The sequence below is a fragment of the Oncorhynchus mykiss genome, chromosome 1, assembly GCF_013265735.2.
Source record: "Oncorhynchus mykiss isolate Arlee chromosome 1, USDA_OmykA_1.1, whole genome shotgun sequence".
Lineage (NCBI taxonomy): Eukaryota > Metazoa > Chordata > Actinopteri > Salmoniformes > Salmonidae > Oncorhynchus > Oncorhynchus mykiss.
The window spans coordinates 37116432-37129635 of record NC_048565.1 but is presented as its reverse complement, the minus strand read 5'-3'; the positions used below and the strand labels follow the sequence as shown (position 1 = coordinate 37129635).

Genomic DNA, 13204 nt, shown 5'->3' with positions numbered 1-13204 from the left:
TTACACACAGGTGGATTGTATTTATCATCATTAGTCATTTAGGTCAACATTGGATCATTCAGAGATCCTCACTGAACTTCTGGAGAGAGTTTGCTGCACTGAAAGTAAAGGGGCTGAATAATTTTGCACGCCCAATATTTCAGTTTTTGATTTGTTAAAAAAGTTTGAAATATCCAATAAATGTCGTTCCACTTCATGATTGTGTCCCACTTGTTGTTGATTCTTCACAAAAATATACAGTTTTATATCTTTATGTTTGAAGCCTGAAATGTGGCAAAAGGTTACAAAGTTCAAGGGGGCCGAATGCTTTCGCAAGGCACTGTATATATATATATACATATCAAGGAATACAATGAAAACCAGGTTTTCCCAGAGGCCAGAGGGAACTGGTTTTCAAGTCGTTTTCAAGTCTGTAGCACCAGGTTGAAGGTAAAGCCTGAACACTGAAGTACTGTGTTGAGTGGAGGGTCTACCTGATCAGGCTGTGTTAGGGCACCCTAACATCAGTGCACCGCCCTGTGCAGTCCAGTGTTGCTCTGCTCTTTACTGATCACACTCCCTGCCTGTGTTTGACAAGAAGAGGGACGGTGGGAGAAGAAAGGAGGGAAAGGCAGAATGGAGAAGACATTGGCAAATAAAAGGAATGGGGAATAATGATGAAGAGAGAGATTGGCAAAAAAAGCAGGTGTAGTTGGTTGGAGGGAGGAAAAGAGAGATACAGGGTGGGTCGCATCCTGGTGATCTCACTTCATATGGCTCTCTATCCAGTCTTTGAAGTTAGCCACATGTGTGTACACAGTAAACAGGTCCGGATCACACTCTCCCTGGTCATACCCGAAACTCACCAACCCCAGCAGCCGCCACTCCCCTTTGGACATGTCCCGCCCCCCTGGAGAGGCTAGAGAGGGGTCCTGAGGGGAGCCTGTCTGAGCGGGAAGGATCAGGATACCCCCTGTGTCCGCAGGACAGATGTTAGATGGGCCATAGTCGGGTCGCTGGCGGCCGCAGAGCATGTTGTCTGTAACGCTCACAGGCACGCCATTACGGGCATACTGCTGCTCGCAGGGCACCACGTCAGCCAGGTGCTGCACACCCACCCTGGCCCTCTCCTCTTCCCCAATCCGGGGGTCCGGCAGGGGGGCCCAGCCCAACACCAGCCCCTTTCTGGAGGTCGCCTCTTCCCCCTGGGTGTCAGGCAGACAGAGGGGCAGGACCTTCTCCCCGATACGAGCCTTGTCCAGCAGCTTGATCACGGCCAAGTCTGAGTCCAAGACCAGGGGGTCGTAGTTGTGGTGGACAGAGATAGAGGCCACCTGGAGGAGAAGAGGCGGGATGTTTAGAGAGACATAAAATAAATGATCACAAGGTAGACAGATAACATAAACTGGTCAGAGTAAGAAACAAGAAAGGAGGTATGGTCAGTGAGACAAGGGATGGTCAGAATTAAGAGGGAATGATCAGAGAGAGAGTAGGGATGTTTCGAGAAAGAATAGATAGAGAAAGGAGGTGTTACAAAAAGAAAAGCTGTAGAAAGAAGAGAGAGACTGTGCCAAACGTAACAGCAGGGTGACAGCTTGGCTCTCTGTGGGACGATGTTAGCTGGGCTTGTTACCTGGCAACTCACACTCCTCACTCATATGCTCATACATTAATTGACTGTCCTTTATAAAGTGCAGTATGTACCATAAATCGACAAGTCATGTATCACAACCACATTGGTGTTTCCTTACAGTCAAAGTGGAACCTATTCAATGACTGAACATAAACAGACATGGGGCTGTATGGCTAGATGTGGTACACATGATGTCGTGTTTGTAAAATGATGCATTATAATTGGACACAGGTTTAAAACCCCTGCCACCCAGCCTTTGGTAATATATAGATCCCATAAGGCTGGTAAATGTACCTATATAGTGTAGAACCTCATGTGTGATGAACTGTGCACCATAGTTGTATTTCAGTGTGATTAGTGCAGTGTGTGACTAACTGAGTACAGGTGGTCTCCCTAGCCTATATAGTTTAAACCCCTTTCATTCCTTACTTGCCACCCCTACCCACCAACCCAGTTAGCCCTCTCCAAACCCTATCTCACTCCCTACTCCCCACCCCCCACCCCCCAACCGCCTCAGCCCTATACAACCCCTCTCTTACCCTAAGATGCTGCAGGCCCTTGGTCTCCCGGAGGTCACCGCGGTAGTGTTTTCCCATCACCACCTTGACCTTGGCTGCATCAAGAGGGTACATCTTCCCCAACTCAGTCACACAGTGGGCTGCCACCACCACACTCCGCTGGTTCACCAGGGCCCCGCTACACACCAGCTGCCAGCCTGAGGCATCGTCTTGCCCCTGGGACCCAGCCCCTGCCCCATGTACAGCTCCAGGCCCCATATTTAGTGTCTTGTCCAGGCTGGCCTTCTTGTCTAGCTTGGTCCCTGCTATGTTGGTGGAGCGTCGGTAGATGGCGGCTAGCCAGGGCCAGTGGGACTCGGCTGGGCTCTGAGGGTCAAAGGTGGGGTGCTTCCCACATACTGGAAAAAGAGAAGGACGGGGAGACAAGGGTGGAGAACAGGAAAGTGTGGCCAGGGAGGAGAAGATAAAAGAAAGGGAAGGAAGATAATAAACATCATACTTTCTAGAGTGATACAACAACACTTGATATTGTAATTTATGAAAAAATAATTCCATATCATACGCAACCTGGAATATTACTTTTTCAGCCCAATTTCCTTGATTGTTTAGTGTCTGGTGTGGTTTGAAAGTGTCATTCTTGCATGCCTAAGTGGCAAGAACAACCTTTCTTTATATGAAGTAATGTGGCTCTGCTGTCCTCACCTGGCGAGCAGGAGACATGACGCCCGCTCCACTTGCCAGTCTTGAGGCAGGTGCGGCGTGCACTGCCTGAGTGGTGATAGAAGGGAGAGGCACACTCGTACATTACGTGAGTGTAGAGGTGGTGGAAGCCCTGGGGCAGCTGGGATAGCACTGGAGGACCTTTGGTGGGACCGGCAGACTGGAAGAGCCTCCTGAACCCAGAGGAGGAGTAGAGCTTATGCACAGGGGTCTTCCTGAGAGGGAGTGAGGAGAGGGGTCAGTGGAGATGCCTTTACAGAAACAACTAGTGTATAATTAAGCAATAAGGCCCAAGGAGGTGCAACACGGAGTGCCTGGATATAGCCCTTAGCCGTGGTATATTGGCCTACCTGGTTAAATAAAGGTGAAATAAAAAAATATATACCACAAACCCCCGAGGTGCCTTATTGCCTGTGCCTTGAACTAGTTACAAACGTAATTAGAACAGTACAAATAAATGTTTTGGCTTTCCCGTGGTATGATATCCCACGGCATTCAGCCTATCAGCATTCAGGGCTCGAACTACCCAGTTTATAATGTTCTTTAAGAGGCTAGCAGTGTGTATAAGTAGAGTCCTTTTAGGTTTTTAAATGGCAAACTTTGATGTGGGCTTCACATGGTAAAGTGCCTCTGTCATTAAAAGATAGAGTCATGTCTTCTGCTATGCTGTGTGCATTAATGAGGATCATACATAATATTCTCTTATGGTGTGTGTATGATGTTGATATATGATTATGCACATGTTTGTGGTTTTTAGATATGATGATCGCTAAGGTAAAGCAGATATCTGTAGTGTTGGAGAATGCTTTTGTCTGTCGTATTTATATATCTTGTGCATATTTTTGTCTGCTATGTAACATATGTTAATGTAAATCGACATACCTGAATGGAGCCTGTGGAGGCAGAACTCTCTGTCTGACCAGCTCGGAGACCTTGGGCTCTCTGCAGGCTGCAGAAAAACACACACAGGGTTCCCATTAAAACCTACTGTCAGGCAGGGAGCTGCTCTTATTCCCAATGTTGGGTTGATTAGAGGCTGCTAAAAGTAGCGCCTAACTTTCAGGTGCAACAGCGTATTCCTAGATGATAATCACATAGTAGAGGCACACGCATGCACACACGCTTGCCCACAATCACACACAAACACAGACATTCCAGTGCCTACCTCTCACACAAAGAGGTTGAGCGCCCCCCCAGGAGCTGCCAGGCTGGCAGGAGCGTCGGGCGTCACCACTAAGAGCGTATGAGTGGTTACAGAAGAACTCCACCGTCTCTGGCACCATCCCTGGCACCACCTGCTGGTACCCATGGTAGAGCTGCGGGAGAGGAGGACAGCTCTTCTCTGGAAGGAGGGAGTAAGGGAAGATAGAGGCGAAAGAGGGCAGGTGGTGAGAGCAGAAGGTGGAAAGGAGTGAGAAAGATGGAAAGGGAGTGAGAGAGTGTGAAATAAAACCTAAGATGCTGAGAGTCATTATAATATCTGTTTTAATGGTGCAGTGTATTTTACAACACACACTTAAGATATCTTACCGTTGATGATTTGGTTCTCTCTCTTCTCATCCTCAGACTCTTTAGTTGGCCTTTCTGAATCTTTTCCTGTATTTTCCTCTTCAGGTTTGCTTGTACTTGCCGCTGTGTCTTTGGCTCCTCTTGAATCTTTAGTTGATCCCATGTCTTTAGTCGATCCTATGTCTTTGCGTGGTTTTCCCACAGGCATTTTGGTTTCCTGACCTCCTGATGAATATGGGGTGAACTGTGTGTTGTTACTTCTAGTTGGAATAATACTCTTCACAACGTCTTTAGACACTGTTGTATTCAGACCCTGCTCTATGTCATTGGTGCCAAACACGTCCGTAACAGTGTAATCTATGGCAAATGTGTCTCCCCGTGGTTTTATCTCAGTGTAATCTATGGCAAATGTGTCTCCCCGTGGTTTTAAGTCGTTAGGATCAACAATGTTTGGACCACTGCTTGTATCTCCCGGTTGCTCTTTCTTCTCCTCTTTCTTCTCCTGTCCTTTATCTTCCACCACCACCACTATCTCAGGAATCTCTGTAGTCTTGCCTATCTCCTGCAGCACGTCTGTGTCTCCCCCCGTATCTGGACTGCCATCTGTGTCCTCTGTGGTTTTCCCCAAGTCATTTCCTCTGTCTCCCTCCACTGTGTTTAACATGTCATCCGATTCTTTACTGCCCACTTTATCCTTGCTACCTCCAGTAGGTTTCTCTAGCCCTGCTTCTTTTTCTTTGTCACTCGTTGTATTCTTGCTTCCTTCTGGGATATTCACCCGAGTAATGTCTATGTTTTTCTCTTTACCATCTCTAATGTCCACTGTCGTGTTCCTCAGGCCTGTGTCTGGGTCTTTACCAGCCACGTCCTCCTTGATACCCGTAGTATTGTCTATCTCTTTGTCTTTGGGTTTCTCAACGTCTTTATGTGTGTCAGTGTCTTTGTCTTTCTCTGCATCCGTTTCTTTGTTCTTTTCTGTATCTTTGCCTGATTCAGCAAGTGTGTTATTCACTGTAGGAACAAGAATAGAATACAAAGTGAATTACTGGGTTTAAATGGCTGTAAATAAGTGTTGTTATACAGTTGACTGACGATTCTGAATGGTTGTACACATTTTACTCGTGAAATATTGTCACTTTCACGCAGGCTTGGTCACCTAGTACATAGTCATTCATTTACAATAATAATAGGTCAACTGTTGATGTCTGTCAAAACCTGTTCCCACTGTCTCCAAACTCTGAATCCTGCCATGCCATGCTCTGACCCTAACCTTTGCCACAGGTGGGAGGTGTTCCGCTCCAGGTGTTGTTGGGAAGACAGGTTCTCTGGTGGGTTCCGCTCAGCTTGTAGGGCTGGTAGCACAGATACTGCAGGGCAAGGATGACGTCATTGGGACCGTACACCTTGAAGTGGTCTCCATGGATGGGCTTGGCTGGGATGGCACAGAACTTCACCATGGGCACTGCAGAGGAACAGAGAGGTCATGTAGGCTCAGTGAGATGGGATTAAGGTTGTCAGACATTATTGCTGTAGTGTTAATATGTCTCAAATGTTATTGTATAAAACAAACCTACAGCATTAATGTCACTAAGGTCAATCAAGTTTGATTTTTCACAAAGCACCCCAATATACACTGACTGTACCAAACATTAGGAACACCTTCCTATATTGAGTTGGACCCCTTTTTCCCTCAGAACAGCCTCAGATCAGCGGGCCATCAACTCTACAAGGTATCAAAAGAGTTCCACAGGGATTCTGGCTCATGTTGACTCCAATTCTTCCCATAGTTGTGTCAAGTTAGCTGGATGTCCTTTGGGTGGTGGACCATTCTTGATACACACGGGAAACTGTTGAGTGTGAAAAACCCAGCAGCATTGCAATTTCTTGACACACTCAATTCGTTGCGCCTGGCACCTACTACCATACACCATTCAAAGGCACTTAAATATTTTGTCTAGCCCATTCACACTCTGAATGGCACACACACACGATACAAGGCTCAATTGTCTCAATGCTTAAAAATCCTTCTTTAACCTGTCTCCTCCCCTTCATCTACACTGATTGAAGTGGATTTAACAAGTGACATCAATAAGAGATTATAGCTTTCATCTGGATTCACCTGGTCAGTCTATGTCATGGAAAGAGCAGGTGTTCCTAATGTTTTTTACACTCAGCATACATTGTGCTTTGCCTCACTCTCTCTGTGCCCCTCTCTCTCATGGGCCTCTTACCACACTGGGGGGCAGGGGCGCTCCAGGTGCCATCCCGGAGGCATACGGCTGTGCGGACCCCCCTCAGCTCGAAACCAGGGTCACAGCTGAATATGACTTGTGCCCCTGAGTTATGGAATACCCCCTCTGTGGTGCCATGGACAGGTACCGGGGGCCTCCGACAACCTACAACTAGAGGGATACACACAAACCCATACACACACATACACAATTACACACAACACTTCTCATGCTTTCTGAGCACATTGTGTTTTGTCTTCTGATTACTATAATGTCACCAATCTTCTGCCATCCATAAACACCACTTCAGTGTGTTCACTGCTGTGTGATACAGTATTAGCATGGTGTTGTCTGGTATAACCACAACTCTTTCTGAATAGCCACCCACAGCCTAAGGGCTCTCAGAACCCACTTCATTATTTACAAACCATTTCTTCCTCCTCAGAATTACCTCTTTGACTAGCTAGAAGTTTATAAATACAGCCTCCACATCGTGCTGCCTTAATAATAGGTCATTTCAGCAGGCCTGGAAAAGTCTGAATAGCTCACAAGGCGACATACAGAGGAATAAATAGAACAGTCCTAGTAAAAAGAAGCTTTAGTTTCCACAGCAGTAAAGTGTTTTTATGATGTGGGTTTGTAGCGTAGGGCTTGGGTTGGTAGTGTGGAATGGAATAGTGGGTGTAATTGTTCAGACAATTGTGGCTCCTTTGCGTTATTATTGCTGTCTCTACCTTCTTGCCCTTTGTACTGTTTTCTGTGCCTAATAATGTCTGTACCCTGTTTTGTGCTGCTGTCATGTTGTGTTGCTACCATGCTGTGTTGTTATCTTAGGTCTCTCTTTATGTAGTGTTGTGTTGTCTCTCTCTTGTCGTGATGTGTGTTTTGTCTAATATATTTTTATTTTATTTGTATTTTTAATCCCAGCCCCCGTCCTAGCAGGAGCCCTTTTGTCTTTTTAATAGGCTGTCATTGTAAATAGGAATTTGCTATTAACTGACTTGCCTAGTTAAATAAAGGTTTAAAAAAAATCAATACAATGATTGACTTTGAAACAGAGAACTTGATTGACACAAATAGAACACGTCAATTTGTAATTCACTATCGGTTCCCCTCTCTCTGGCCAGGAACAAAGCAAAATACCAAGCACAAACTTATCTGCACAAAGACATGTACACTTTCACTTGGCTTTCCGCATGTGGAGAAGGACAAGGTGCACCACCCTGTTAAGTCATTTTCTTTCTTAGAAAAACAGATAAAAGGTGTGTGTGTGTGTGTGTGTGTGGGGGGGGTAAAATGAGAGTCTATCATATCCTCTGTGTTTGCCCACACCCCTGTCCTCCCATCACAGTGTCTATCTGTCTACCCCAGTATAGTCAATCTTCTACTGGGCTGTCTCTACTGGGATGAGTCATAGCCATTATTAAGGAATGCTAACAGAGGATGTTATGATTAATGAAGCCTCATTAATCCACCACTAACTCCTATCAACGCCTCAGAAACTATGTTTCAATAATCATCTAAAATATAGACTGTTGCATCATCGGAAATATACAGAGAGTCAAGAAAGGGTCTTGAAAGCATGTTATCCTGAAGAAGGTTGTTTGGAATATTGTTTAATGATAGGTAACTTATTGCAGACCCGAAGTGCAGCTGCTGCCAAATCCACCATTTCAGTTTTTTTGTCTAACTAACTGCCTCTGGGATAAACTGGGAGTAATGTACACGTGTTCCCACAACATATACCACATTAGTGTTATCCTAAATCTACCTCACAAACGAGCAGGCCAGCTCTCCTCATGGGAATACCAGCTGAACAACGTGGACGGAATTCCATCCCTCCAATTCTCCCATGCGTTTTATGAGCGCCTCTCATCCAACGGAAAAACTGGCTTAGATTATAGAGGCAGGTTTGTTTCACCATTAGTTTTATAGACTCAACTGTAGCCCTGAAAATAAAACCACCTGAAAAAATGGATAGGGTTCTTGGCCAACCTGTTTTCTCTGGGTCCGGGGGGAGGAAAGGGGAGTGGTGTGGTGGTGGGTATGGAAACCCAGGGCTGTGTCCAGACACCCATAAAGAAGCAGGGTTGTGGTGGAGATGTGAACAGAAGGAGCTCCAGAAATAGAGGGCCCTGTTGGACCTCTATTAGGATGAGGTAGGGGGCTGTCTGGCATTGTGTGGGTGGCAGCCAGGTGACTGCCCCAGATACAGATGGCCATAGGGAAGCCTAGCTAAGTTTAGCCTTGCTTACTCATTCTCTGTCTGCCAATATCTATCATTAGCTGTCTCTCTTCCTCACTGTCTCTCCCTCTCTCGTTATTCTCTCTCAGCCAGTCTTTCTCTCCAAGACGTTTATATAAACTCAGATCGTGAGCTGTAGTTTCATGAAGTTCTAATTCCGTCAAGTGGTTATAGCGGTTTATGGTCCATCTGTCGACACGTGACAGTTTTTACAAGCAGCTGATTGGCCTGGGCCAGATGACCAGTAGGGAAGGCAGCTGGTCTGGAAGCTCTCCACACCACAGAGCCCTTGTGATGGTGACTCACTCACTGTTGTTAGCACTTATGGGACTCTGAGGATATGGTCAGGGGAGAAGTCCAACATAGATACTCTGCAGTCTTGTTGTCTGTGGTCTTTGTTTTAACTGTACTACATCTGACGTACATCAGTAACATATGTCACATCACCTTTGTGACTAGGCTAACCCAACGTTTAGTGTACTCACCATTCTCACACCTCTGTCCAGTGTAGCCAGCCAGACAGCCACAGTGGTAGGAGTGGGACGTGTCCAGGATACAGGTTCCATCATGGAGACAGGGGGAGGAGCTGCATGCTGAAAACACACGGAGCAGGAAGGATGCTTAGACACATAAAATGGACTACATAACAGCAGTAATATATATATATATATATGTATATATATATATATGTATATATGTATATATATATGTATATATGTATATATATATATATGTATATATGTATATATATATATATGTATATGTATATATATATATATATATATATATATATATATATATATATATATATATATATATGTATATATATATATATATATATATGTATATGTATATATATATATACATATATATATATATATATACATATATATATATACATATATATATACATATATATATATACATATATATATATACATATATATATATATATATACATATATATACATACATACATATATATATACATATATATATATACATATATATATATATATATATATATATATATATATATATATGTATATATGTATATATATATATATATATATATATATATGTACATATGTATATATGTATATATATATATATATATATATAAATAATTGCAGGCTTTCCTTGCTCCCTCCCTTCATCTGCAATATTAAGGAGACCAGGAGAGGAACCATTGCTGTGTCCTTAGTATTGCTTTGAACTGGTGCGAAAGTTTGTAGTGGATAGCTTATGTTGGGGATATGGCCCAAAATTTAAAGACAGTATTAAAGTGTGAAAATTCATGCCTACTCTCCAACACCCTTCCCTAAAAATGTACCGTAGCCTACTACAGTATGTATTTTTGGCATGAGTACAGCTGGCTTGCAGTACTGTGTTACAGTGTGTGTTCATAGTGATTGGGTATGAATGAGGAACTGAGTGACAAGTTAAATTGGTAATTAATAAGGGGTTTCTCTGTTAGGCTGCCAAGCAAGGATCCCCAGGCAGGAGTTTGATAAGGGTGTGCCCTGCTTAGTTATAATAACAGTTAACATTCAGGTAGCTTTTTCAACTTTCTAAACTCATTTCCATTTAAACCACAATTATAATAATATTGAATTAGCATACTTTTGCTACAAAATCCACAGTGATCTCTCAGACATGTACTGTTCCTACCTGAGCTCTCCTGGAAGATGGCAAAGAAGCCGTCAAAATTCTTATAGCCATCGGACACAAACAGGACATGTAGGGAGTTGCCGGAGCTCTGGATTGGAGCAGGCCTGTCGTTCCCACAGAATCGACCAATCACACGAGAGTTGATGCTGTCACCATCACGCACCTCTACATAGTCATAGCGACAGGAGTGGTCGAACTCAAGGCTCAGCATCATGAACCTGTGGGTGGAGATGGAGGGAGGTGGTTAGAAGTGTCTAGGGAGACTGCTCTAAATGATTGTACTGCACATGTAGCAGAGGTCAGCTGAGTTTATTTAGTGGTATTGACAGTTTACCTCAATGTGAAGTACTAATGGGAGTATGGGGTTTGGGGGCTTGTGGTTTGCTACACAAATTCACATCAAATCAGTGTGGATTCCGATTGGTCAGACCAGCGTTGAATAGTTTGAAGCACGGGTCCTTCCTGTTTGAGTTTCTGCCTATAGGACGGGAGGTGCAAGATGGAGTTTTGGTCAGATTTACCATAAGGGTGGGGGAGGGCCTGGTAAGCATTCAGGAAGATTGAATTGCAATGGTTGAGAGTCTTAGCAGCGCACGTAGTACAGTCGATATGTTGATAGAACTTCGGTAGCCTGGTCCTCAGATTTGCTTCGTTGAAATCCCCAGCTACAATAAATGCAGCCTCAGGATATGTGGTTTCCAGCTGCATAAATTCCAGTGAAGTTCTTTGAGCGCCATCGAGGTAACGGCTTGAGGTGGGATGTAAACGGCCGTGGCAATGATGGAGGATAATTATCTTGGGAGATAATATGGCTGGCATTTAATTGTGAGGTATTCTAGATCGGATGAACAAAAGGACTTGAGTTCCGGTAGGTTTCTAGAATTAAACCGTGAGTCGTTAATCATTAAACAAACCCCTTCGCCCTTCTGAGATATTTATTCCTGTCTGCGCGATGTACTGAGAATCCTGCTGGCTTTACCGACTCCGACACAGTATCGAAAGAGAGTCATGTTTCCGTTAAGTAAAGTATGTTACAGGCCCTCTCTGGAAAGAAATCCTTGCTCTAAGCTCATCAACTTTGTTATCCAAAGACTGAACATTAGCGAGTAATATACTCGGAAGCGAAGGGTGGTGTGCGCGCCTCCTAAGTCGAACCAGCAGGTCACCTCGAGTGCCTCTCCTCGGCCGGCGATATTTTGGGTCGGTCTCTGGAATAAGTTAAATTGCTCTGGAAGAGTGAACAAAGGATCTGTTCCAGAGAAGTCGTATTCCTGGTCATAATGCTGGTAGTTCTTGTGAGTTACCACAACTCTAATATCAATAGTTCTTCCCGGCTGTATGTAATGACACAAAACATTTCCTGAGCTAATAGTGTAAAAAAATAGTACAGACAAAAATAAAATACGCCATCTTTCTAAATCCTAACTTCTTCCATACAGTGCAATCGGAAATAATTCAGACCCCTTGATTTTTTCCACATTTTGTTACTTTACAGCCTAATTCTAAAACTGATTACATTAATAAAAAATCCTCATCAATCTACATACAATACCCCATCATGACAAAGCGAAAACAGAAACACCTTATTTACATTATTACAGTATTGTCACGTCCTGACCTTAGTTCCTTTTTTCTGTCTCCATTTTAGTATGGTCAGGGCGTGAGTTGGGGTGGGAATTCTATGCTTTGTTTTCTATGTTTTCCACTTCTATGCTTTTGGCCTGGTATTGTTCCCAATCAGAGGCAGCTGTCAATCGTTGTCTCTGATTGAGAACCATACTTAGGTAGCCTGTGTTCCCACAATGATTTGTGGGTAGTTGTTTTCTGTCTCTGTACCAGACAGAACTGTTTCGTTTTCGTTCGTTCTCGTGTTATTTTGTGTTGCGTTCAGTTTAAATAAATATTAACATGGACATGTACCACGCTGCACTTTGGTCCTCCTCTTCTTACACCAACGGCCGTTACAGAACTACCCACCACCACCAAAGGACCAAGCAGCGTGGTGAAAGGGACTCCTGGAAAGGTGAGCAGCGCTATCTGGAGTATGACCCAGGGAGTGTGCTGGAGCCCGACTGGGATTCTCTAGAACAGTGCGAGGAGGGGTACCGGAGAATGGAGGTGGCGACACAAATACGGCTGGCAAGGAAGCACAAGAGGCAGCCCCCCCCCAAAACATTTTTTGGGGAACACGGGGAGTGTGGCAGAGTCAGGTTGGAGACCTAAGCCAACTCCCCGTGCTTACCGTGGCGGGCGTTGTGCTGGTCAGGCACCGTGTAATGCTGTCAAGCGCACGGTGTCTCCAGTACGCGTTCTTAGCCCGGTGCGCTACATCCCAGCTCCCCGCATCTGCCGGGCTAAGGTGAGGATCCAGCCAGGGCGAATGGTGCCAGCCCTGTTCTCCAAACAGCCAGTGCGTCTCCTCGAGCCAGGACATCCTGCGTCGGCTCTGCGCACTGTGTCTCCCGTGTGTCTACACAGCCCTGTGCGTCCTGTGCCTGCGCCCCGCAAGTGCCGGGGTAAAATCACCATCCAGCCAGCACGCGTTGTGCAGGCCCTTAGTTCGAGACCTCCAGTGCGCCTCCACGGCCCGGTCTATCCTGTGCCTCCTCCGAGGACCAGGCTGTCTCTCCGTCTCCTCCCTCCAGGTTCTCCCACCTGTCCGACTCTTCCAGAGTCTCCCTCCAGTCAGGAGCCGCCC

The 13204-nt window shown here is 44.9% G+C and overlaps 1 protein-coding gene across 1 annotated transcript in view; it reads right to left on the bottom strand.

Moving 5' to 3' along the window:
• Positions 1–254: 254 nt before the first annotated feature.
• The window catches only part of LOC110522315 (inactive serine protease PAMR1), a 57762-nt gene continuing 44812 nt past the window's right edge, over positions 255–13204 (bottom strand). Inside the window, exons 5-14 of the mRNA XM_036977027.1 lie at positions 10507–10724; positions 9321–9428; positions 6591–6761; positions 5630–5821; positions 4381–5370; positions 4016–4192; positions 3733–3799; positions 2833–3065; positions 2152–2528; positions 255–1313 (exon numbers count right to left, since the gene is read on the bottom strand). Of these exons, the coding sequence (XP_036832922.1) occupies positions 744–1313; positions 2152–2528; positions 2833–3065; positions 3733–3799; positions 4016–4192; positions 4381–5370; positions 5630–5821; positions 6591–6761; positions 9321–9428; positions 10507–10724 (3103 nt within the window). The 3' untranslated portion in view covers positions 255–743. The remainder of the gene's footprint in view (positions 1314–2151; positions 2529–2832; positions 3066–3732; positions 3800–4015; positions 4193–4380; positions 5371–5629; positions 5822–6590; positions 6762–9320; positions 9429–10506; positions 10725–13204) is intronic.